This window comes from Gracilinanus agilis, chromosome 1 (genome assembly GCF_016433145.1).
Source record: "Gracilinanus agilis isolate LMUSP501 chromosome 1, AgileGrace, whole genome shotgun sequence".
Lineage (NCBI taxonomy): Eukaryota > Metazoa > Chordata > Mammalia > Didelphimorphia > Didelphidae > Gracilinanus > Gracilinanus agilis.
Genome location: NC_058130.1, coordinates 221035840 through 221063083, shown reverse-complemented (window position 1 = coordinate 221063083; position 27244 = coordinate 221035840). Strand labels below are relative to the sequence as shown.

General features: G+C 37.5%; 1 protein-coding gene across 1 annotated transcript in view; it reads left to right on the top strand.

The window, feature by feature from the left end:
- The first annotated feature begins 3110 nt into the window (after positions 1 to 3110).
- Positions 3111 to 27244, top strand: part of VWA3A (von Willebrand factor A domain containing 3A) — a 78856-nt gene continuing 54722 nt past the window's right edge. Inside the window, exons 1-6 of the mRNA XM_044657451.1 lie at positions 3111 to 3175; positions 3622 to 3742; positions 17115 to 17236; positions 17373 to 17450; positions 18969 to 19023; positions 23272 to 23370. Of these exons, the coding sequence (XP_044513386.1) occupies positions 3111 to 3175; positions 3622 to 3742; positions 17115 to 17236; positions 17373 to 17450; positions 18969 to 19023; positions 23272 to 23370 (540 nt within the window). The remainder of the gene's footprint in view (positions 3176 to 3621; positions 3743 to 17114; positions 17237 to 17372; positions 17451 to 18968; positions 19024 to 23271; positions 23371 to 27244) is intronic.

The following is a 27244-nucleotide window of genomic DNA, read 5'->3' as shown; positions in this document are numbered from 1 at the left end:
ACTATTCCTTCAGAGCCTTTACTCTTCAGCTAGCTAATTTAATGAAAGAATTTAAGCTAAAGGCTAAGTTGTTAATGGCCATTAATGATTTAAAGTTTCACCTTCCCAGGAAATATTTGAATTATTACCACAAGTTGTCAATGCCTTACAGACTCAGTGAAGTCCAATTGGAGTTCTTTTTGGACAAAGTGACTTTTTGGTACCCTTCAAATCATATCCACTAAGCATCTCCAGCCTTCTTCTATGCTTAGAGCCAAAACTGTATTCTTGCCCTTTTCAATTCCTGCCATAAGTGAACTTCAAGACTGAAGATTTTACTTTCAAAGCTACTATCGTGAATGATATCCTTGAATGGTAGCCTCTACCTCTCTCCTGTCACTTTCTGAATTTTGAAATTACAGAATTTCACTGTTTATTTTTTACATGCAAAATTGTAATTTTTAACTCTTTCAAGGCAGGAACAATATCTTTCAACCCCAAAATTAGGAGTGTGCTAGAACCAGCTTGAAGGGGCTCAGAGAACTTATTGTTAAACCTTCAATGTTAGCATTTACAACTCAAAAAACAGCAAATGTAACAAATCATTGTTTGATTTATTGTTTTCTTGATTATCTAGAATTAAAAAGATGGTAGAGAAAATATTAATTCAGATTAAACTTTTTTTTTTTTTTTTTTTTTTAGCGAGGGATGACTATATTTACTCATCACACATCTTTCTTATCTTTTGGAAGATCCTCAGATCAGTTTTTAAGTTCTATAGTTATAGAACTGTTCTCTTCTTTCTCTTCTCTGTACAATGCCCATCCTTTCTCTGTCATCTTGACAAGGGTCAAGCCTTCCCTCTTCCATCTTGGAATTTTTTCTTTGCTCCATTGAAACCCTAGTTCTTTTTCCTTTAGGAACACTACATTGTCTATAATGACCTAGAGAGGAGAAAGGTGTCCTTCAAGTCCATTCAACTTCTTCTGGAGGCCTGTATCTTTATGGGCTTCTCTTGTGTCTCATATTTGGACTTCAAATGTTTTGTTTAAGTCTGGCTTATTCCTCAGGAATGCTTGGAAATCTAATTGAATGTCCATTTTTCCCCCTGAAAGAACATACTCAGTTTTGCTGGATAGGTGACTCTGGGTTATAACCCCAAATCCTTTGTCTTCTTGAATATCATATTCCATGCCTTTTGATCCTTTAATGTAGAAACCACTAGGTCCAGTGTGATCCTGATTGTAGCTCCATGGCATTTGAATGGTTTCTTTCTTGCTGCTTGAAGTATTTTTTCTTTGGCTTGGTGGCTCTTGAATTTAGTTCTCGTATTCCTAAAAGTTGTCATTTGAGGATTTCTTTCTGGAGGTGATCTGTGAATTCTTTCAATTTTAATTTTATTTTCTTGTTCAAGGATCTCTGGACAGTTATCTTTGATAATTTCTTATAATATGATTTCCAAGGTTTTTTCTTGATCATGGCTTTCAGATAGTTCAATAATTCTCAGATTGTCTCTCCTAGATCTATTTTCTAGATCAGTTGTTGATATTTCATGTTTTCCTCTGCTTTTTTCATTCCTTTGATTCTGCTTTATTGTTTCTTGATTTCTCATGAAATCATTAGTTTCTAGATGGTCAATTCTGATTTTTAAGACCTGATTTTTCTCTCTCAATTTTTGGTTCTCCTTTTTCAATTGGCCCATTTCTTCTTGCATCACTTTCATTTCTCTTTCTCACTTTTCCTCTGCCTCTCTTAATTGGTTTTTGAAGTCTTTTTTGAGTTCTTCCAGAATCTATGTCCAAACCATATTTTTCTTTTGGACTTTGTGTGTGTTTCCTTTGCTTTCACTGTCCCCTTCTGTGTCTGTACCTTGCTCTTTGACTCCATAAATATTAGAGTTAAGTGCTTTTTTTGTTGTTTGCTCATTTTTCCTATCTAATTTTAGGTAGGCTTGGGGGAATGATATGATGGTCTGAGAGCTGAAAGCTCTGATATCCCCTTCTCCCTGCTGATTCAATTGACCCTTGAGATTCTGATAGCTTAAAGACCTGCTTCAGGTATAAGTTTATTTTTTGTCTCACTCTGATCTTGATCAGGTCAGGGACTGTGTTCTTGATCCAGTCAGGCACAACCTTGATTGTCCTGTCTTGGAGCTCTACCCTGAGTTTTTAAGTGTTTCTTTTCTTGAAAGTTGTTCCACCCTGTCTCCCTGTTGGTTCTTTCACTCCTGTATTCATTTTGTAGATATTTTAATCTTGGTCAAAGAGAATTCTCATGGTAGCACAACCACTGTCTTGGCTCCACTCCTGGAAGTTTTCTCTACAGATTAAGCTTTAAAAGTGTTTTATATATATATAGTCAAATGTTATTTATCAGCACACCCCAATACCTTCCATTAATATTACACTTTATATTTTTCAAAGAGTTTTCATGTCCATAATCTGATTTTATCCTCATTAAAAAAATCCTGTGGATAGATATTATTATCCCCATTTAAGAGCAGAAAAAATTGAGATAACAGAGAAGCAAAGTACTTCTTACCTGAAGTCTCATAGAAGGTCGGCCATGGGTTAAGACTAGAACTCAATTATCCTACTTCCTGGTTCAGTATTCTTGCCATCATATGAGTAACTTTTATTTAATCTGTACCTCAATCCCTCATGACATTTCACCAAATTAGCCCATTATATGGGACTTTACATACATTATATACTTCTTAATCACTTTCTATGAAAAAGAATTTGAATTTCTGAGACTGCGCTGCGCTTCCCAAGATTCTAAAGAAATTTCCATTTTAGCAGTCCCAGCTCCCAGAATCCCACTTCCCTAGTGACACTAATCTATCGAGTGAGGTGTTACTGAATCATCCTCACATTTTCTTAGTGCTTCCCTGAAAATGTAAAATAAAACAAGCATCAACAAAGAGATCCAAAATAAAATGCTCACTGCTGAAATAGCTCTATGGCACTGAATTTAGCTTGTTTACTCCTGCCACAAAATCTTAAAAGAAAGCTGAGGATGCCCAAGGAAGTTCCATGTCACCTGCCTAGTTTCAGAATGTTTGCCATAGATTATATTTACCATGTGATTATTTTCCTCCAGAGAAAACTATGTCTTTCAGTATTTTTTAAATGGACATACAAACTGGAATTGGAGTTGAGGTTGAAGATAATGAAAGTTTTCTGCAAGACCTTAGGTAAGGACCTAGTTTACCAAATGAAAATAAAGTATTTACTCATAAGAGGAAATAGATACAGTTTTCATTTTTGTTTGTTAAATACTAGAGAATTTTTCTACAATACTATCCTATGGGAAATAAAATTTAATATAGCCTTGGAACCCCCATGGGAGAGAGGCTAGTTACTGATATACCAAGACACCACATTATAAAAAGGTCTTCCCCTATAAACTGGCTCTGATGCATAAATCCAAGGGATTGAGTCATACATAGTAGAGTTTCATGAAGATAACTGGGAGAAAAAAAGTAAATAAGAAAAACTCAAGCTTATTAAAAAAAAATAATAAAATCCCCTCAAAGTTTTTCCAAGGCCTCTGTGGAATGATGGAGCATAGACAGGTTAAAATAAGAAAACAGTGAATTAAAATTATGAGCAATGACCAAGTGGAATTTGTGTTTTATAGTGAGAAAGAAAATAGTGATGCAGAACTTAAGAAGCATATAAATTTGCCATTTATCGATGGAAGCACTGTGGAAACAGATCATGGATTATTGGTTTCAGACATCAAAGAGACCCAGGACTTGGTAAAAAACAACAACAAACAACTGAATTTATACAGCTAAGAAAAAATAGTTACAAATCATCATATCTTAGGGGATTGGCAGTGGGTACAGGGTGATTTTGCTCTAAGGACCTTCCCAATGATATACATCAACCTAGAAAGTTGAAAATTTGGGCTTGACAGAACAACATCAGGACAGATGGGCAGGGAGAAAGGTACAACTAACTGACTCAGGAAATCAGGAAAGGCTGTGCATGTCTTTAGGCAAGAGGTAATTGGCCAATAGAAAATACAGGGGGTGGGGAGAATGACTCCTCTAGAGCAAAAGTGAATAGTATGAATGAAGACAGATTTTGAGACACCATCCCAGCACTTAGGTGGAAACCCTTATGGAGTATTTATAGGAGGATGCAGACAAGAATTGCTCATGATGAAAGAATGAATTGGCTTCAGGCTTCACTATTAGAGAGAGCACTCATGTTGATGATTAATCAATTGATACTTTTTAATCACTTTAATCCTGGGGATTATATCTCCAGGCACTGGGAATAGAGAGGTAAAATAAAATAGCCCCTGCCCTTCAGCTTACACTCTAGTGGAGGAAACATCATGTACGTAGATGACTATATCAGTGTCAAGGGGGGAAGATTGTGGTGTTTGGATGAAGAAAGGTAAATTTGGATGGACTCCCACTTTGGATAGAGTCTTTCTTCTCCAGCCACTCCTCTCCTCCCAGTGGGAGTGACTTTCTAGTCTCTTCCCCGGATTCTACTCGACTGAGGGAATTCCCTTTGAGGCTGTGTGGAGTAAAACAATGGAGAAGACAATATGACCATATGCCTCCATCAACATGTAAATAAATCAAAACTATCAAAGTAATGAGAGCAGATAGATTATAATTTGGGAAGCCCCACAGAACTACAGTCCTGGGATTCCCAATGAACCACACAAAGAATTTATTTAGAAAGTAAAGGCATTAATCTGGCTAATTGGATTTATTGGAGCTTGATATGATTAAGATATGGCTGTTTTGATTGTCTTCAGTTGAGTTCTAGCTTGGTAATTGGCTGGTACTGGAGGACTTAGTGTTTGATCTAAGACCAAGGTCAATCTGGGGGTTTCTAGCAAAGTTATTTTCCTCTGTGGTCAAAGTGATTCTGCTGTTGACCATAGCCAGAAATAAAAGATAATGTCCAGGGAGCAGCTGGGTAGCTCAGTGGATTGAGAGTCAGGCCTAGAGACTGGAGGTCCTAGGTTCAAATCTAGCCTCAGACACTTCCCAGCTGTGTGACCCTGGGCAAGTCACTTGACCCCCATTGCCCACCCTTACCAATCTTCTACCTATGAGACAATACACAGAAGTTAAGGGTTTAAACCAAAAAAAAAAAAAAAAAAAAAAAAAAGATAATGTCCAGGAGAGTCTGAGAGAGGCTTTCTGTTCACCAAAGGTGGGAGGGAATCTAGGGTCAAGGCAAGGACAAAGAGCCTTTGGGAGCACTTCCTTTCAGCAAGTAAGCCTTACAAAGGAAAATACACATTGGCAATTAGCATCCAGGAGACACTCTCATGGCTTTTACAAAAGAAAAGAGTATCCTGTTTCCCCAGAATCCATCCAGTCTTGGGGGGGTGGGGTTCTTAGATAGACTTCAGTAATCTGTACCTTCCCAGGAAATCTCCTGGAGTCTTCTTTGTAATAGGTGAATTTTTATAACTGCTTGGCTGAAAAAGAAAATAGGAGAACTCAATAACCAGATTCTCAGAAGGAACTAATAACTTTGGTGTTTTTTTAAATCAAGCACCTATCAGATAGCCATTATAATATTTGAATACTGAAAAAATTTTAGTTTCAAAAAAAATTTTTTTTAATTAAGCTAAATTCAAACTTTTCATTTCTCCCCAAGGAGAATGAGATGCTAAGCTTCCAATACTTTTGCCTAAGATCTTCCAATATCAGATTGACAAAATAATTACATTTTGGAATTCTACATAGATAACATATACATAGTAATTTCCACAAACTTAGTAAAGCACTCTGGAAAAAATTGCTGTAAATCTCCAATTTAGCAGATATTAAGTTATATTAGCCCTCATAATAAAATAAGAAATGTCAACCCACTACCAGAGTCCAACTGAGAGAGATACCAAGAACCAGAGGGAGAGGCACAGACATTATGTCTATTATATTTTCAGCAGAATGGCATGAATGCAGAATTCCTCTCCTAAGGGAGCCCACCAACTACAGGACAAACTAGCTTTTCATTGCTCAAAAACCACCATAGCTTAGGGGAAGGGATATAAGTCAATTCCTGTAGTAGGAGGGGTTCCCTGTGGGTTGTTTTATTGATAACAGTTGTTTTATCTGGAAAACTCACAACAGTTTCTCATAGTCCAGGCAGGTTCAGTAGGTGGTCCTTGTTTCTCAAGCTTAGCTTCCAGTCACAAAGTGTTATTATTATTTCAAAGTATTATTACTTCATAGGATCAGAAACCACTGGAAAAAATGGAGGCTTGAGCAAACTGAACTAATTATTATAGTCAGTATTCCTTTCATATTCACAAACATAACTGATTTGAAACTCTACTACTCTAGGTAGAGGTGAGCACTAGCTTTTTTACTTTCCGACTTTTTTCTAGTTCTCGGTTGAATCATTTATCAGCCTTGCTCAGGGTAGAAAAACAGCAGGGGTGTTCCATAGCTAGCCCAGGGACATGTGCTGAGGGAAATCTAGTAGACAAAGTAAAGGAGAGCAAGAAGAATGCTTAGTCCAGTTCAGATGTCGTCTGAGACTTAGTGAAGTTCTTCCCTTCCACCTAGAAGGTGTCTTTGCACAGGTGTCTCTTTGGATTTTTTGTGCCTCTTTTACCAATTGGCCTATTCTGCATAAAGTATTAATTTCTTCAGTATTTTTTTTTGTGCCTCCTTAACCAAGCTATTGATGTTTGATTATTTGATTTTTTTAAATTCTTTTCGAGCTCCTCTATTAATTCTTTTTGGGCTTGAAAGCAATTCTTATTTTTCTTAGAGACTACTTTGGATGCAGCAGAATTGACTTTGTTGTCATCTTCCAAGTTTGTGTTTTGATCTTCTCTGTCACCAAAATAGCTTTCTATGTTGAGTTTCTTTTTTTGTTGTTTGCTCATTTTCCAGCCTTTTTCTTTTAATTAAAAAAAAAAACTGTTAAAATTGGGCTCAGTAATTGTGGTGAAGGGAGCACTGTTCCAAGCTTCAGGTTCTTTGTGCAGCCACCTTCAGAGCTAGCTGTGGAACTTTCTGCTTTCAGTTCTTCCAAGGTGGTATGATGTCAAGAGAGGTGTGTTTAATACTCTCCTGGCCTGTGCTCTGGTCTGTGAGCAACCCCAAGGCCTCTTTTATCCCCTTGGAACTGTGACCAAGATCCCCTGCTCCCCTGTGGCTGCAAACACTGGTGTCTGCTAGTGCTCATCCTCACTCTGAAACCTCTGCCCAAGGCTGCAACCTGGATCTGTGCATGAACAATGCAATAAGAGTCTTGCACCCAGAGGCAGCAAAGGGACTCCTGTAATCTCCTTCCATGCAATTATCTGATCTCTCCTTTACCATCTGTGGTCAAGAGTTCTGGGAGCCTTTGCTGTTGCTTCAACTGTGCCCAGCGCCTGTTCCCCATGCCTCCAACCCCTGTGCACCAGATCCTTCATGCTGGCCTTCTAAATTGTTTTGGGCTAAAAAAATTACTTCACTCCATCTTTTTATTTTTACCAATTATATGTAATAACAAATTTCCACATAAATTTTCTTAGGTTCTATGATCAAACTTGTCTCCCTCCCTTCCCTTCTCCCTCCAGGTGCTTGCTGGCAGGTGATTAGATCTTTTACCCCATCTTTTTGTGGATCATGCTACAGAATTCATTCTAAGGCATTATATCATGGTTTTTAGGGAGAGTAATTTGTTAGAGATCAGAACTACTAATGGGAGTTCAGGGAGGACAGAAACCTCTGTGAGGGACCTCCAAACCCTTTTCAGAGCTGCCCATCCTCGTTTCTTATCTTTATACTATGGCTCCAAGAAAAGTTGCATTTGTTTCAGCTCCACCCCAGATTTCTCTCATATTCCATCAAGCAGAAGCTGCTTATGAGTGGAACCTGGATTTGTTCAATTAACATTCAAGGTCTTTTACATTAGTCCCAAGCATTTTTTTTTCTAGAATTTTCATAGAATTCTCATAGAATTTTCTTATTGCAATAAGCAATCATTTCTGCAGTTTACCAAACCCAAATTAACTTTGTACACTGCAGAACCTGTTAATATACCTGTTAATTAGAAGAGCACTATGTTTTCTAGACAACAGCTTAAATTTTAAACTTGCAGCTTTCAGATCAAAAGAGGAACTAATTCCTAGGTTAAAAAATGCTTTGCATTCCAAAAATCAATAGCACTATATACAATATTTTACACATTCACTGTGAAGAAAGTATGAAGAAAACACTAAGATATATGTCATGAATACAAATATGAATACAAAACAAATTCAGGACCTTTCTGTTGACTCTTGTGGGAGATTCTCATACCCAAATCACAAGTCCTTTCTTCTCTGCTGTTGGGGAATCAACAATTAGTACAATTTTAAACATTAGTGGCTAACATTTAAATGAAAGTATTTAAAATTGTTCTAGAATGGGGGCAGCTGGATAGCTCAGTGGATTGAGAGTCAGGCCTAGAGACGGGAGTTCCTAGGTTCAAATCTGGCCTCAGACACTTCCCAGCTGTGTGACCCTGGGCAAGTCACTTTTGACCCCTATTGCCCACCCTTACCACTCTTCCACCTAGGAACCAATACACAGAAGTTAAGGGTTTAAAAAACAACAAAAAAAATTGTTCTAGAGAAATCTCCATTTGAGAAATACACTATGAACAAAACCCAGAACTAAAATTCACAAGCTTCTATAAGCAAAAGCTTTTTTTTTTTTTAAACCATTATCACAAAAAAAAACCAAAAAAAAAAAAAAACCTTAAGTTTTAGCATTTCATATTATGGGGAACTTTCCTTTGCCTTTGTCTTGCTTTGGAAAATTAGGAAATATAAAATCAATAATAGTCTCTTTCATTTCACTCTAGAGCCCTCTTGCCACAGGAAGGGAAAAAAAAGAGATCCTTACATCTCTAATAGAAAGTTTATCTTCTCTACTTCCTCCTCTCTTTGTATTTCGTACTTGTTGCTATTCCTCTGACTTCCCACTCACAAGACTGAAACACATATATAAATCATAAGTTTATTACATGTTGACATTCAATAAGAACTGAGCAGAAATATAAAAAAATTTAAAAATACATAAATGTCAGACAAGCTTTAGTTTTAATGTATGTTCTCTCCTGTCTTATATGTTTTCCTAAAAAGAAAATTTATTTTTTTGTTTAATGTTTTATTTTAATAGCAAATCTCCACATACGTTTTCCAAAGTTATATAATCCAAATTGTCTCCCTCCTTTCTTCCTTCTCCCCTCCTGGAACTAGCAAGCAATTCAGTCTGGGTTATACATGTATTATCATGCAAAACATATTTCAATATTATTCATTTTTATAGTGAATAATCATATAAAACCAAAAACCTCAAAACATATACACGAACGAGTGATAAATTATATGCTTTCATCTGCATTTTTATTCCAACAGTTCTTTCTCTGGAGATGGATAACATTCTTTGTTAGAAGTCCTGGATCATTATATTGCTGTTAGTAGCAAAGTCTATCACATTTGATCATTGCAAAATATTGCAGTTACTGTTTTTAATGTTTTCTTGGTTCTGCTTATTTCACTCTGTATCAGTTCATGTATATCTTTCCAGCTCTTTCTGCAATCATTCTGCTCATCATTCCTTATAGCACAATAGTATTCCATCACTATCATATACCACAATTTGTTCAGCTGTTCCTTAATTGAGGGACATCCCTTTAGTTTCCAATTCTTTGCCACCACAAAGAACAACTATAAATATTTTTGTACAAATAGGTCCTTTCCTATTTTTTAATCTCTTTGGGATATAGACCTAGTAGCAGTATTACTAGGTCAAAGATATGCATCCTTTTATCACCCTTTGAGCATAATTCCAAATTGCCCTCCAGAATGATTGGATCAGTTCACAATTCCATCAGCAATGCATTAGTGTCCCAACTTTGCCACATCCCCTCCAACATTTATCATTTCCCTTTACTGTCATATTGGCCAATCTGATAGGTGTGAGGGGGTACCTCAGAGTTGGTTTAATTTGCATTTCTCTAATCAAGATGGATTTGAAACATATATGATTATTGATAACTTTGATTTTGTCATCTAAAAACTGCCTATTCATATCCTTTGACCACTTATCAATCAGGGAATGACTTGGATTCTTATAAATTTGACTTCATCCTTTATATATTTGAGAAATGAGACCTATATAAGAGAAATTTGTTTGAAAAAATGTTTTCCAAGTTTGTTGTTTCCCTCCTAATCTTGGTTTCATTTGTTTTGTTTGTACAAAAACTTTTATATTTAATATAATCAAAATTATTCCCTTATTGGAGAGAGCTTTTAATGTTCAAATCCTTTTTTTAATAAACAAAAAGTAGAGACTTGGAAAAAAAACATTTTACTTCTTGTAATGTTCTCTCTTATTTGCTCATAAATTCTTCTCAAGGAAAAATTTCTACAATGATGCTCCACCTCAAATATGTTTGGTCAGCTCTAGTACCAGTGGTACACTGAGGTAGCACAGAGCTCATAGCTCACCCACCCTCCCTCCACCCTATCTCATACCCATCTCCCTCAAGTCTTTATTCTCAAACTCCTTTCAGAGCATCCCTCCACATCCAACCCACCCTCAGGTACACACCCATATCTTTCCTCCTGCAATAATTCTCCAGGACAAAGGGAAGGCAATATTGTCATATAGCCTATACTTCTTTAATATGTAGAGAAACTAAAGATTTCTGACCTGAGTGGTGGGCTTTATTATTAGTATCTATACATAACGTTACAAAAACAAATACAAAATAATTTTGGTTTTTTTGTACTTAGAACCCCTCACAGTGCCTAATATATAGTAGGCACTTAGTGTTTATTGATTAACCAATGGCATGTCTATAAGGACAGTATGTCTGTGCTGGTTTTCCTCTAAGGAACCAAATTTTTATGTTTCTGTTTCTCTGTGTCTCAGTTCTGCTTTTTAAAGGCCAAATACACAAGTGGATAGCTCAAATGTATGAACTGATCACTTCTTCATCGTGGGTACCAGACAAGGAATTCATACTTCATCAAAAAGATGAACGAAGTCCTCTCTGGTGGCTGTAATGAAGATCCAGGACAATGTCCAAACAAAGTTTCTACATAGCCTCAAAATTTCATTCTTGAGAGCTTCTCACTACTCCTCCCAGGTTGCTTTCCCTCTAAAGAAATTTTGTCCAAAGGAGTTTACCTAATCTTTTTCTGGACCTTTTGAAAATCTACTCTTTCGCAACAAAGGGTACATGTCAAACAATGTCCAGGTTTCTTCTGTTCTCTCTACCATTGATGCTGATATAATGTTCATTTCTGCCTCTGCCCCAAGGTTTCCACCATTTTTATTTATCTCAACAACCACATCCAGAAGAGCGATTCTTCATATGGTTTTCTCCACTTTTTAAAGGATAAATTGTTACTAAGGCAAGCCAAAATGATATTAGTTTCTTTTCTTTGGGTAGTGTTGCAGGATATATCTGGATAATTGAAGTTCCTAAAGTGCCTTCGTTGTCTGGCTTGTGATCCATTTCCCAGATTCCTCATCTTATTCCTTCTGCTGTTCAGGTGGTCTCCTAGTATTGCTTCTGTTTCTCCTTATACCAATCTTTGTCCAGTTGCCCTCCTTGGAGCTTCCTCACTTTGGTTTCTGTATTGCCTCACACGAATAGATACTATTATCTTTTTTTTTTTGCCTTAACAGAAGAGAACAAAAGGAAGGTCAGAAGGAATCACAGACTAGTAGGGCAGCTTCAAAAGTTACATGTTGAATAATATGGGAAAAGGATCTGCTCTGCATAAGGAAATACCCATTAGTCCCCCCTGTTTGATTTCCTGAGACTGAGGAGGCAACTTATAAGTAGGCTAAGGCTACCTTCAACTGTGCACTAGAACAAGGACTAGTCACAGACTGTGACTGGGCAAAGACAGTAATGGAAGGGAGAATCAGTTGTGTGCTTCTGAGTGAGGTAGGCAATTCATTTCCCACCATGATGTAAGACCTGCAACGGAATAACCAAGAGAGCAATCTCAGACCAAGGGGAAACCTGCCACTCTGTCATCCCCAGTGCCCACAGACTTCAGCATATCTCCCTTTCCTGACCAAATCTTGAAAATGACTGCTTTTTCCTTGGATTTCCCAATCAAGACTCCATTCTTTCTAGGAGTGATCATGGGAAAGAACTGGACTATACTGCTTCCTCCTAATTTACCATCTTTGTTGGTCTCTCTCCAATGCTAACTCTTCCTTTTGTGTCAGTCCACTTGCTCATGCTTAGGAAAATTTTCAAAAATCTTTCAGCTCAAATGCTAGGGAAAGTGAAGACACTAGCTGCCAAAGCTATAATCTCTTCAGACTTTTCATTGCTCATGAAGTCAATGCTAACATAAGGAAGCACACAAAGACAAAGGTAGCCAGAGGCCCCAAGAAAAGTTCAGCTAGTTAAATTCTACATCCCACAAAGGGAGTAGTAGCCCATGACTATCATGTAGGGGTAGAGAAGGGCCATCTTCTACCCACCAATGAATTTACATCTTGTGACCCAGAGGGCTGCATCCAAGAGGGCTACCAGCCAAAAGTTAACTTTTTTCCTACCAGGAGTGGCACTCCCTGTTATCAACTCAGCAATCATTTAGAAGACTGTCAGAAAATTAGTCCATACATGGCCTAAATTGCATCCTCTCCCCCAGAGCTCCAATATAGTCCCCTGAAAACAGGCAGAGAATGCTGGGGTATTGGGAGAATGAGGAAAGGGAGAGGCCCCATTATATTTAAAAGGACAGAGTTGGACTAGAAAGTCTTTAAAGTACTTTCCAGCTTTAAATCTATGCCCATGTACATACATCATTTCTTAGTGGGCCTTAACTGTGGAGAAATGCCATCTCCAGTATATATAAAATTGCATTGGGGGAGCCAGTTTACAGTTTTAACTAAACATTCCCTTGGTGAGGTTTAAAGCTCATCTGTATCGCATGGAATAATAACTAGCCAATTCTAGAAGCTCTAGCCTCAGCTTATGCCAGGTGGCTTTTTCCTTTACCCTTGCTAAGGAAGACAAGGCAAAATTACAGCCAAAGAACTCGATTCTGTTCAATTTGACAAATATGGGAGAGTTGGGGTTAGGTCTGACATGAACTCTTTGGATAAATAACTTCTGAACATGGGCCCTGATGGGCATAAAGGTGCAGAGATCCCATTCCATTACCTGATGAATAAAATGCAATTCCTCAGCCAAATTCTCAGACTTTCCACAATACACCTCCAGGTACCTTTTCAACCTTATTCAATAATTCTATGTACACAATATATTCCAGCCAAGTTGGACTACTTACTTTTTCTTGATCTGATGCTGCCATCTCCCACTGTTAGGTTTTTTTTGCACACACTTGGAGCCAACTATCTCCCTCATTTATGCTCATTAACTTCCTTCCTGTCCTATCAGGCCCAGCTCAGGTGTTATCTCCCTGAAGCCTTCCCTGATCACCCTCAGAAGTGATTAATTCTATCAGATCATTCCATTTGACTCCTCTTATGCACATAGTTATATGTGTTTCTCAAATCCCTCCCCTTTGCTAGACTAAGCTTCTTGAGGCTTTACTCTGCCTTTTTTTCCTCTTTGTTCAAATGAGAGAGTATTTTGTAAAAGCACATAGTAGGTATGATATAAATGCTCTTCCCTTTGTATCCCAAGTGTCTGAAAGAGATTACAAAATCTCACTGGGATTATTGTTTGCTAATTATGAAAAAGCATTTGATTTAACCAAAAAAAATGCTACCTAAAGACTCTTTTACAATTAAGGTATGGCCTATCCATACACAGAAGGACCTTATTTTACACAAATTCAATGCACCTGAATTCAGGTATACAAGATTGGCAATTAAAAAATTGATCAAAAAAAGCAGAAAAAATTTAATAACTCACTAAATTCATACCATTTTCCCAAGCCCTATAAAGTCTCACAGCAATGCAACCCATCACACTCTTCTCCATCTGAGAAACATCAGTGTGAGGCATTACACTGTTTTACATCAAACATTAATTCTGATGCCTGATGTCTTTGTCTGGAGTTCTCTCTTGTAACAAATTGTGTTTGCATCAAAGGTGTGCTTCTCTTTGTTTTATTAACACTACTTAATTATTAATAATGGCCCCTCAAAACAAAGAATAGTGATGCTGGTAGCTCTGATAAACCCAAGAAAAGTTACAATGTGCCTGGGTATGTTCATTTAAGAAATATTTATTAAATAGTGGGATTCACTATTGTGCCCAATTTTCAACTTACTCAAAAAGTCTTGAAAAGTATTGGTTGCATAAAACAAAGTCCTACTGTCTATCAATTTCATCCAAAAGATTCCTTGAAAAATATAACAACAGAAATAGCCCTGTTTAATGAAACTCAGATCATAGACATCTGGCGAATAATAAGGAAGGTAGATAGATGGATGCTTCCCTGCAAATGCTTTCCACTGTAACAGAGGAGATCCAAGACAGAGTCCACTTTGGAGAGGGATTCCCTACTGACAGTAGACTCTCCTGTTTGTGGATAATTTTGTGCTTATTGCATCAAGTCCTGAAACACTACAGAGTCTCCTGGATCAGAAAGATCAGTAATCAGTCAGTAAGGTTAACTATTCTCACATGGAAGACCAAATGGATGATAAACATCCATCACTAAATCATGACATCCATTTGGATCAACAACTTAATAGAGTTTGTTCCTCATTATGTATAGCTGAGAAATACAGTACAGGTGAAAAACAAGTTGAGATTGCCTTTGGGAAATTGAAAAGCTCTTTTAATGACCCCAGGTTTCCCATGGGAAAAAAAAGCCCTATTTATTAATTATTTAGAATATTTTTCCATGGTTACATGATTCATGATTTTTCCCACCCCTCTTCCCTCCCCTCTCCCAGAGCCAACAAGCAATTCCACTGGGATATACATATATACATTCAAAACCTATTTCCATGTTATTCATATTTCAAAGGCCCATTTTAAAAAGATCAGCTTCCTGTATGTGTTGTTATACAGTGGTACGTCATGGAATACAACCATCTCCAAAGAATTTTAAAAACCAGTTTCACAGAAAGGACAGTGGAAAGGTACATGATGAATATGAACAGAATATGACATATAACCAATGAGGAACTCCAAAGAAGGACAGGAGAAATAGGTAATGGTAAGGTGCTAGGAGACCCTCAGAGAAATAAGGGTCTCTATCAGGGTCCATTGAGTCAATGTAAACGGCAAAGCCTTACATTGATCCCTATTGTCTGAAAATCAGGTCACAGGATGGATGGATACCCAATTAGACCCCTCTGTGTGACTCTCTTCTGATTAATACTTTTTATTATTAAAATTACTACAATCTATATTTTTAGGATAGCCTCAAGTTTTGTAGTATAGGTAGGAAATCATTTTATGGAGATCCATTCATAGAATTCCCATTATAGAATTCTCCTTAATACTCTATAATAATTTAATGAGTTAATAGTTCATACCCTTGAAGCTGCTTTAATCTTTTCCTCTCTTCCTCTAGAGTAGGAAGGACACAGCATGGCAAAATCAAAACATAATACATTCTTACTTCATTTTCTCACGCTGAATTTAACCCTATGAAACCAAAACATTCTTACACTTTACTTCTTTCCCACATTAGACTTGTCACCCTGAATTTGAGGGTTCTCACACTCTAATCCACTTTTGAAATATGTTGAAGGTTCTTTTCAAAAAAATAAAAATTAGATAGAGTTTTGGTAGCCTTAGACTAAATATAATCTATATTGTAGAGATATGTTTTGTGTGCCAATTGTCATGCAACTAGGTATAACCTTGAGTTCTTCTGTGTTTTGATTTTGAAATGTAAATTTTCCCAGCATGTGTGTGACTGTGAGAGAAAAGTATAAAAATAAAAATTTCACAGGAAGTTCTCAGAACAGCTTCCGGAAATCCACTGTGTCTCAGACTCTCTTTTTTCCTCACCTAAACTGTACACTTTTCCAGACCCCTGGGGCTGCTGGCTGGCTTCCAGCAGTAAGGTGTTTAAATGAAATGAAAAGGGGAAGCCAGACTACTCCTCTGGAAATACTGTAATGTAGAAGAAAGCAAAAGTCTTCCAGCACATGGAATGAACCCTCTGTTTCCAACTTTGTGACAGACTAGGACAAAAATAGGACAGTTAGTCAGGCCTAACTGGATTGTGATTTGCATCTTTGGGAAGAACTACCAAACTGATGTGGTCAAAGATCCATTAGACTATCTGAGTATCTCCAGCTTCTAGCATGCTTAGTAAGTGTTTGTTGATTTGCATTAAATAAGTATATCTAAAGGGTGGTGCAGTGGATAGAGTTCTGCACCTAGAGTCAGGAAGACTTATCTTCCTGAGGTCACTTCCTACCTGTGTGACCCCTGGCATGTCACTGGATCCTGTTTGCCTCAGTTTCTTTATATGTAAAATGGACTGGAAAAGGAAATGGCAAAGCATTCCAGGATCTCCACCAAGAAAACCTCAAATGGGGTTATGAAAAGCCATACACATATGAAAGACAATAGCAAAGTATGTCTAAAGATTGCTTCAAACTCCTTGAACACAGCAATTTTGCCTATTTTTCCTTATATAGCCTCCCATAGAGCCCTGCACACTGAAGACGCTCAAGAATGTTGACTGGTTAATAGTTGGGATGCTTTATCTATTTAGTTTTGGGCATGATCAGAAAAAGAACATCATATTTTAAAAATCCAGCAAACATTTATTAGATACCTACTGTGTGAATAGCATTGTGCTAGATATTTTGTATATACAAAGAAAAATAAGAAACAGGACCTTTCCATTAGGGAATTTACTGGGAAGACATTACATAGACACAAGAAAGAATAACTGACAGCATAGAGAGCAGATGGCAAGTCCTGCATGATAGCTCAAAAATTGGAATGGCTCTGTACATGAAAGTAGGGGACTGAGGCATAGAGCACACCTCATGGAATTCACCCAGGGAACTCTGTAAACACCTACCTCCCAGTGAGATGTCTCTGATTATTTTCTTGAGTTTGGGTCCAGACAGAGTGGATAGCCCTAAAGTATAGGTACAAAGGAAACTTGGGGAACCCCCTCTCCTTATCTTCTCCCTTAACTGCTATTTGCCTCTGGATTCCATCTTTCAGAAGGGAAATGAAAAAGAGACCCAGTTCCCACCTAAGAAAGGCTTTGAAGAATGGTTTGACACCCACAGTTTAACATTCCAGAAGCTTACATTGATGGATCTGATCAGCCAGGGCACTGCTGTTCTGTGAGTCTGAAATTTAAAAAAGTAATAATAATAATAAGCTTCTCCTCAGCCATCTGTAATCACCATCTCCATCCCTGCTTCCCTCCATCATCCCCAGGGAAGCATTGAAGCTCATTGTGACATGTTCTCCATTTAGGAACAAGAACAATAGTGTCATGCAAAAAATACACTTTCCTATCAAGGCTGTCAGTCACTTTGAATCAAGACTTTCTGAGTAAGTATAGCCCCAGCAGCTAAAGAAATGTGTAATGTTTCATTTTAACAGATAATATTTTAAATGTTGCCTTTCAATAAGGTTTTGTCCTGGGCTTTCGATCCACTTGAATTCATTCCTTCTTGACACTTTGCCCAAGTAGAGTTCTTGCTTGTTTTAAGTCACTCAGCTGGAATCATTGACTATTTCAAAGCATTGTACTATTTAATTCATTCATTCAACGTTGATGAAATGCCTACAATGTGATAAGCACTAAGGATACAGAAAGAGGCGAAAGACAGTTCCTGTCCTCAGGAAGCTCACAATTTAAGCAAACTAGATGCCTACTATATTCCAAACCACTTTAGGTTCTACAGATATAAGAGAATGCCAGACAAAGCTCTTGTCCTCAAAGAGTTTGTCATCTCATGGGCGGAGGGGGGCAGAGGCAGGAAGGGGAAGGAAGAGGAGAGATATGAATAGATGAGAAGGAAGTGTGATGGAGGGGCAGTTAGTGGATTGAGAGCCGGGCCTAGAGACATGAGGTCCTGGGTTCTAATGTGACCTCAGACACTTCCTACCTATGTAATCCTGGGCAAGTCACTTAACCCCCATTGCCTAGTCCTTACCACTCTTCTGCCTTAGAAACAATACACAGTATTAATCTAAGATGGAAGATAAGGGTTTTAATAAATAAGACAAAGACTTAGCATTCAAAAGAGGAATGCCCTTTCCCATAGATGGTGAAACAATCAGGTCTAGAAGCAGAAACTTCATGTGAAAAATTAGTAGAAAATAAAATAGGAAATGTGGAGCCAAACTCTGAAGGCCCTGAATGCCAAGCTAAGACATCAGAACTTTCCCCTGTAGGTAATAAGGAAACCACTGAAAATTTTTGAACTGAAGAATTATACAATGAGAACAGTGTTTTAGAAAAAATGAATCTCTCCACCATGGATAGGTAGAGCAAGAGACCGGACCATTTAGTCGACTAGTATATGAATACAGGCAGGATGTGATGATGAAGGCATGGCCTGGAGAGTGAATATCAAGAATAGAGAGGAGGTGATGGCCATGAGACATTTTGAAGAAGAACCTGAAAAGACATGGTGATTGGTTGTAAGGGGGAGAAGGAAGACTTGGATGACATCAAGGACCCTTCATCAAACTCCCCTAATGGAAATATTATTTTGAATCACTAATTGAAAGTGTTATCCAATATTGAAGGTAACTAGAACAAATAGATTGGATATTGGGGCATCTCCCACCAAAGCAAACTAAGTATGAGGTCCAGGAAGCTGTAATAAAATCACTGAGGAGAGAAGGTATGAGGAGTTCAAGTTCTGGCTCTTGCCATTTACCTGGGGCAAGTCATTTGAGCATGTGGGACTATAAAATGGGAATAATATTATGCCTTGTGCCTATCTAATAAAGTTGTTCTTAAGAACAAATATAATATAGAAGTGGAAAAAAAGTTTGAAAAAGTTAAAAGTAAAAGTTGGTGGCAAGATTATTCACAACTTTGCTTTGTCTTGACAGAGCTATTAAAACATATGAGCAAAGAATTCAGTGGCTCATGGAAGGCAGCAAGAAGGTAACAGAAACAAAAGTTTTGCTCTTTGCCCCTTTTATTCTCTTGTCACTTCAAAGCCATATTCAAAATGAACTTGAAATTAGAGATCTTGGATTCAAATTTGGCATTTATTAGCAATGTGATGGGTAAATAAGTCATTTAACCTCTCTGGGCTTCAGTCTCAGCCTCTGTATAATGGGTATAAATGATTTTTTTGCTTCCTACTCCAAAGGGGTTACCATGAGGATTCAACAAGAAAAGGGAGTAAACTACTCTGTGACCATAAATCACTTTGTGATATTATTCATTATATTGTTAAATAAAATATTCATGATTCTAGCAACAGCATATCATAATCATGTATTTCCTTCAAAAAAATTACAGCACTTTCTTCCATGAACTCTTAACTTCTTGGTAATCTATACATTTTTAAATAATGTATATTATATTTAACTTAAAGTATGTTATGCTTTAAATAATAAAGCCAATTAGACATAAGTTGTAGAGTTGATAGACTACCAATTATTTATACCTTTAAGTTAATTTCTACATTAACTAGAAACATTAAGAACAGCTTTTTACCCCTCCATATCCTTGTTCTCCATTTCTGCATAAATTCTCCTTTTAGGTAGTCAATAGAGTATATATTCTTATTATTCTATTTTCTCTACTTTATACAGCTTCACAGAGATAAAATTCATTTTTATGTTCATCGTACTTATCATTTTAATGCCACAATAATATTCTCTTCCAAGTATATCATCAAATGGACCTATGATTTTATATGAACTTACATCTTCCCTCCAACAATGCATTTATCCCTGCCCATATGTTTCTCCTTCCATGTCCTTCCCTAAATTCATCACAAGGAGGAGTCCACCCAGAAACATGCTGAGTGTGCTCCCCCATTTCTCCTCACATCCAGAAGATCCCAGTGGGAGCACTTGGGCAGTCTGACTTTTGTGCCTTTTACTCATCACGTGCCCAGGCCTTTTTGTCACTCACTGATTTCTATCCTATACATAGATACACCATTATTTGTTTAGCCCCTCACTAATTGTCAGGCACTGAGGTTTTTTTTCTAGTTCTGTACAATTACAGGTCATTCTGCTGTCACATCGATTATAAGATCAATGATTTAGGCTAGAAGGGACCTTCATAGAGAGGCCCAGAAGGTTAAGTGACTTACCCAAGGTCACACCAGTTGTAAGTTTTTTCATTATGACACAATACAGCACAAATATATTTAGCGCCTGCTGTGTTCCAGGCACTAATCACTGAAGATGGAATAAGAAAAAGATAGTCCTTTTGCTTACAATCTAATAGGAGATGGCAACACACCAAAAGGAGAAGTTGAAAGAGGGAGAGGGGCAGAGGGTACCCGATGCCTTTGGGGCACGGTAATGGTGTGGAGTCAAACCCAAGTAGTAAAGCTGGTGGGAAATGAGCTGGCTGAGTATCTGGGCGGTCTTTAAAGAGAAACTTTGGGAGGAACTTTCTGTTCTACTCTGCAACCCCACAACCAAAGAGACAGAAGTAGTTGATGGTACTAAGGAGGTATGAATACCAAAGTTGAAACAATATGATGATGAGCTTATCCTGGGGGTGTGGAATGAGGAAGAGGCATCTTGTTGGTAGAGAATAAGCAAGCAGTGTAGCTGGTAGGAAATAAACTTTCTTACATATTTTCAGGGTAAAGGATATTCCCGATAATGAGGTTATTGGATTAAATTTCCACATTTCACTAAAATCTAGTGACCCCGTGGGGTTTTGGTGTTGCTTCCTATTGAAAGCAAAGTTCAGAAAGAAAAGCGAAGTCCTTGCTGGGTACAACTTCCCTTTCCTTAAAATTATAATAACTGTTATTATTATCATAGCTAGCATTTATATAGTTTGCAAAGCACTTTATAAATACTATTTCATTTGATCCTCATCAAACCCTGGAAGGTAGGTGCTATTGTTATCCCATTTAACAGATAATGAAACTGAGATTGAAAAAAAGTGTGACTCACCCAGAGTCACTCAGTTTAGGAAGCATCTAAGGTTGGATTTGAACTGGAGAAGCAAGAGCTAATCTTGCTGGACGTTAAGAAAATATCAAAATGAGAGTCTCAGGCTCACCAGTTAATATCTGTATCACCTTAGATAAATCACTTAAAACTCTATGGACCAGGGGCAGTGAGGTGGTTCAGTGCATAGAGAGCCAGGCCTAGAGATGGGAGGTCCTGGGTTCGAATGTGGTCTCAGATACTTCCTAGCTGTATGACTCTGGACAAGTTACTTGACCCCTTACTGCTCTTCTGCCTTAGAACTAATACACAGTATTGATTTTAAGATGGAAGGTAAGGGTTTTTTTTTTTGTTGTTTTTTTTTATGGACCTCAGTTTTCTCCCCTATAAAATGACGGTTGAGTTATGCTCATTTTAAGTTTATATTTTCTTTATCTGTAAAGCAGAGATAATAATACTTATAGTACTCTACTATTGTTGTGAGGACAATGCTTTGTAAACTGTAAATTGCTATTATAGAAGTATGAATTATAATGCCTAGTTAATTTTATTGTATTAAGTTTTATCTGAGCAAAGGGACAAAGAGTTACATAATGTGATCTGAGCACTATATACAACTCTTAACCAGTGTGCCCAGGCTTTGAGATCGTGACAAAATCCAGCAAGACTGGGACATTTTAGTTCTTTACAGCCTTGAAGCTAAGAGTGACATGGAGCCAACAATGCTCCCCCAGGATTTGTATTCTCTATTTTTTTTCCCAAGAATAGCTCCTGAAGCTCTCACCATATGCTAGCACTTCTGCTCTAGTATGGCACGGCCAAGATGAGAGGGAGTTCACAAGAGCAGAATATGACTAATGGGAAATTAGCCTGGTCCCTTATTTGTGGCTTTGGGAGAGGAGAGTTTTTTATGTCATGACCTACTGCAAGCCATCTCTGTGGTTTTCTGCCCCCAGATTTGTTCCAAATGAGTTAGTTCTTCACCAATATTTTTATACCTCAATTTTTTTTTTGTAGATTCTGAAAATGGGCCAGACTTGGACATCCTCACAGGTTTTCATAAAGCCAAGGTTTCGTCTTCAGCCAGTTGACTAGCATTTATAAATTACCTTCTATGTGCCAAGCACTGTGCTAAGGTCTAGAGATACAAAGAAAAGCAAAACATTTGCACATGCTCCACCTGCTTTCAAGGAGCTAATATCCTGGAGGGTATCAACATCAATATTACTTCTGGAAAAAGAATATTCCCAGGATGGGAGGAATGGGCAAGGAGGCAGATGGAGGGGGGGGGGAGTTTTATTTTTTTATTTTAATTTAAAAATATTTTTCCATGGTTACATGATTCATTTTCTCTTGTTCCTCTCTTCCCTCCCCCCTCCCAGAACTATCAAGCAATTCCATTGGGTTGTACATGTATTACCTATTTCCATATTATTCATTTTTTTAACAGAGCAATCTTTTAAAACCCAAACCCGAAATCATGCACCCATATAAACAAGTGACAGGTCATATATTTTTCGTCTGCATTTCTGCTCCCGCAGTTCTTTCTCTCAATGTAGATAACCACCTTTCTCATAAATCCCTCGAGATTGTCCTGGATCATTGCATTGCTACTAGTAGCAAAGTTGATTACATTTGATCATCCCACAATGTTTCAGTTTCTGTATGCAATGTTCTGCTGGTTCTGCTCATTTCACTGCATCAGTTCATGAAGGCCTTTCCAGTTCATATAGAAATCAAGAAGTTCATCATTCCTTATAGCACAACAGTATTCCATCACCATCATATGCCACAATTTGTTCAGCCATTCCTCAATCAAGGGACACTCCCTCATTTTCCAATTTTTTGCTAGGGAACAAAGTTTTTAGCCTTATCTTAGCATCATCTTCTGCCAAGAAACAAAAGCAAATAACATTGAGCTAGAGGCAAAATGTGTCATTTTCAGCCACTTCTCTGGGGCTCCCATTCTTCTGCCTCCTAAGCAAGGACTTTAACAGTACCAGTGCTCTATGCACTTCATGATTCAGGGAAGGAAATTGTGAAACCCCCAGAACTTCTCAAGGTTTGGTGATTAGAGAAGTGCAGAGGGTCCCAAAAGTCATGATTATGTTTTAGCTCAAATAGCTTCAGTCTTGGTACCTTCACAAAAGTCTTAGTGCTGGTTTGAGCTTTAATAGTTTAAAAACACAGGAAGATTTTGGGGATATTCCATGTAAAGTGTCTCTGATTCCACTGATTCAACAAACATCTTTGTCCTTAGGTGTTTGGCTTCCTAAAAGGGACTAAAGTTGGAGTCCTGGTGGATGTTTCAAATGTTAGTTGTAACTTTCAGATGCAGGAATTCCAACGTGACTTATTGGTAAGTAGATCTTATGAACTTTGAAAAAAAAAAGCAACTCTACCTGCCTCAATCCAATGTTCATGAAGCATCTAATGTGTCCCAGGGACTGCTATACCATGGAGAAATATATATATATATATATATATATATATATATATATATATATACATATATATATATATATATATATTTTTTTTTTTTAAATACCCTGACCTTGGTAAGCTTACAGTCTAATAGAGGTTGTTTTTTGTTGTTATTGTTCTGTGGTATCCAACTCTTTGTGACCCTATTTGGGGTTTTCTTGGCAAAGATACTGGAGTGGTTTGCCATTTCTTTCTAAAACACATTTTACAGATGAGGACACTGAGACAACCACAGTTAAATGGCTTGCCCCAAAGTAACATAGCTAGTAAGTGTCTGAGGACAGATTTGAACTTAGGAAGATGAGTTTTCCTGACTATAGGCCAGATACTCTATCCAGTGCTCCACCTGGCTGCCTATGCAAATAACCATTATAGGAATTAGAATGTGGTGAGCACATAGGAGAAACCAGGCTAGACTGAGAGATTCACTTTTAGCTGGGTGGATAGAGAAGGTTTAATGGAAGAAGCTGCATTTAAACTGTGAGAGGAGGGATGGATTTTGACAGTGGGAGATGAGTCAAGAAACAGTTTTAGGCATTAGAGAAAGAAATTGACTAGGAAAAGGATAGAGCAAGCTTGGATCTCAATGAAACAATGGGAAACCAGGAGTAAAGAGATGCCTTCTCCTAAAGTCAGGCAGCCTGAGGAAAGCAATAAGTAATAGAGGAAGTGATAAAGGATGAAAAAATTTATAAAGAGGAGAAATCAAGGATGAAGAGAAATGTCTTAACAATTTGCCAGAGGAAAAGATATAAGCAGAGAAGGGAGGTACTGGACAGCAGTTATTTAGAACTGGAAAGGGGCATTATTAAAAACCATCTAGTCCAGGGGTTTCTAATTTTTTGTGTCCTGGATCAAAGAAAGAAAGAAAGAAAGAAAGAAAGAAAGAAAGAAAGAAAGAAAGAAAGAAAGAAAGAAAGAAAGAAAGAAAGAAAAAGGAAGGAAGAAAAAGAAAGAGAAAAAAGGAAGGAAGGAAGGAAAGAAAGAAAGTTTATAGACTTCTAAGGGGTCTGTGCACCCTAAGTTATTAACTCCTCAACTAGTGAAACAACATCATTTTACAGACAAGGAACCAAAGACAAGAAAGGTTAAGCAACTTGCTCAAGATCAGTTAGATTAATACATGGCAGAGATGGGATTTTGAACATGGGACTTCTTGATTTAGAATTAGGGTTCCGTCTAGTACCCTTTCCACTCTATTATCCTGCTTAACTGGAAAGGAACAACTATGAGAGAGGCAGCAGGGAAAAGAGGTTTGTGTCCAGGACTGAATGACTTCTTCCATTTCTGTGTCTTGTTCTGACTGACAGGAATTAGGAAAGTAGGAAGTTAACATTAAATTTACAAAATAGGCTCAATTGTAAAAAATCCATAAAGGGAGATTCCTGATGTTGATATTTTGTTTGTTTTTCGACAAGAATGTTTCATTAACACTAAGTTACCAAACAGACAAAAGTGTATTACATTTGCACCAGTAATTGCAGTCAGATTTGCCAATGTTCTCACCTCAAACATACTTTCATTCTGTAATGGCACCTCTATTTCAGTTCATCTGAAATGGTTTCCTTCAAGAATTGTGAGCCCATAAACTGACTGTGCCTTCAGTCTGGATGTATTCAGTCTGGATGGCCTTCAGTCAGATTAGATGTATATAAATATATGTGGACACAAGTATATATTTTAAGCCCTTAACTTCGGTCTTAGACTCAATACACAAAATTGGTTCTAAGATAGAAGAGAGGTAACGACTAGGCATTTAGGTTTAAGTGACTTGCCCAGGTTCACACAGCTAAGAAGTGTCTGAGGTCAAATTTGAACCTAGGTCCTCTAGACTCCAGACCTAGCACTCTATCTACTGTGCTACCTAACTGCCCTTAATCCTATAAGATATTAATTCCTACCATGTTACCCACCATCCTCTGCTGGTAGAATTTTTTTGACAGGCAATGTGCTCTAAGCAGCAGTTAAGGGACTAGGCTTAGAATAAAAAAAAATTTGGTTCAAATTCTGTCTGACACTAAGTCACTTAACATCTTCTGTTCTTCAGGTTCCTGATCTGTAAAATCAGGGGGTAGATTTAATAACCTCTAAGATCTCTTCTAGCTCTGAATCTCTGCTTCTACAAGAATATGATGCACCATAGATTCTCCCTAAATGGTAAATACTTTTGACTTCCTGAAAATTATATTATCCTTAGGGGAAAGGGATTGTTGATGGTTTAAATTAATAATGAGAGTTGAAGATGAAGCTATTTTTTCCTGCTGAGATTTTTGAGGCGGGAGAGGAGGAGATAGCACTGTCAGGTGGCCTAGAGACTGTCTGTGTGCTCTGCAACAAGGTTAATAAGAGTAGTAATACCTGACCTATTTGGGAGCCCCTTGCTAAGAAGTAGTAATGGATAAGACATTTTTCACCATGGTCAGCTTCTCCCAACCTTGAAAGAGTTCCTTTACTTCACCATAATAGGTCTTCAGGCTTTTCTCAGTGTTGCCTCCTCCAGACTTCACAGGTCCCCATAATTCTCCAGGGGTGACCCTGGAAGGTCTGCCAGCTGGGCTGTAGACTGATCCAAAATGACAGAGTTGAATGTTCTTTTTTTTTTCTTTATTCAAAGATATTTTATTTTCCCAATTACATGTAATAACAATTTTCAACATGTTTTTCTGAAATTATAAGATCCAAATTGTCTCCCTTCCTCCTTTTCCTCCCCCCTCTAGGAGATGGTATTCAATTTGATCTGGATTATACACGTATTATCATGCAAAACATATTTCCATATTGGTCATTGTTGTAAGAGAATACTCATATAAAACCAAAGCCCCAAAACAAAACCATAAATAAACTAATGTGAAAAATAGTCTGCTTTGGTCTGCATCTGACTCCAACAGTTCTTTCCCCGCAGATGAATAGCATTCTTTTTCACAAGTCCTTCAGAATTGTCCTGGATTATTGCTGAGAATAGCTAAATCGTTCACAGTTACTCATTCCACAATACTGCTGTTACTGTGTACAAAGCTCTTCTGGTTCTGTTTGTTTCACTCTGCATTAGTTCATGTAAGTTTTTCCAGCAGAGCCTGTTGTTCTGCTGTTTGTATAAAGTTCCCAGATAGCATAAGGAGAGCAGTTTCCTCTGGAAGCTTATCATCCCAAAGTTTCAAATTCATTTCTACAAAATATCCAGATCAATCAATGTTAATAGTCTGACATAGCATCTTTTTTTAAACCAGGAATATAACACACAAAAATCAGGATAATAGTTTACCTTCTTCAATAACTAAAGGATTTCATTTAAATAGAGTCCAATGATATTGACCTGTGAACTCATGTGGGTCTCAGGTAGTGTTCTCTCCCTTATCTTTTAAGGAGATAACCATGATATACGATAAGGCTGTGTAATTTTTCTTCATATTTACACAAAAAATATTTACAAAGAAAAAAGGATGGGGCAGTTAGGTGACTCAGAGCATAGAGAACCAAGCCTGGAGCCAAGAAGTCCTGGATTCAAATCTAGCCGCAGGCACTTGCTAGCTATGTGATCATGGGCGAGTCATTTATTGCCAATTGCCTAGCCCTTATTTCTGCCTTGGAACTGATACTTAGTAGCTATTCTGAGAAAGAAAATAAGGGTTTTAGAAAGAAAGAGAAAAAGAAAATAGGTAAGGGATAAAGAAAGACAAAGTAGGTAAGGGCTAAAGAAAGACAAAGAAGGTAAAGGTGAAAGAAAAGGGAAAGAAAGAAAGAAAGAAAGA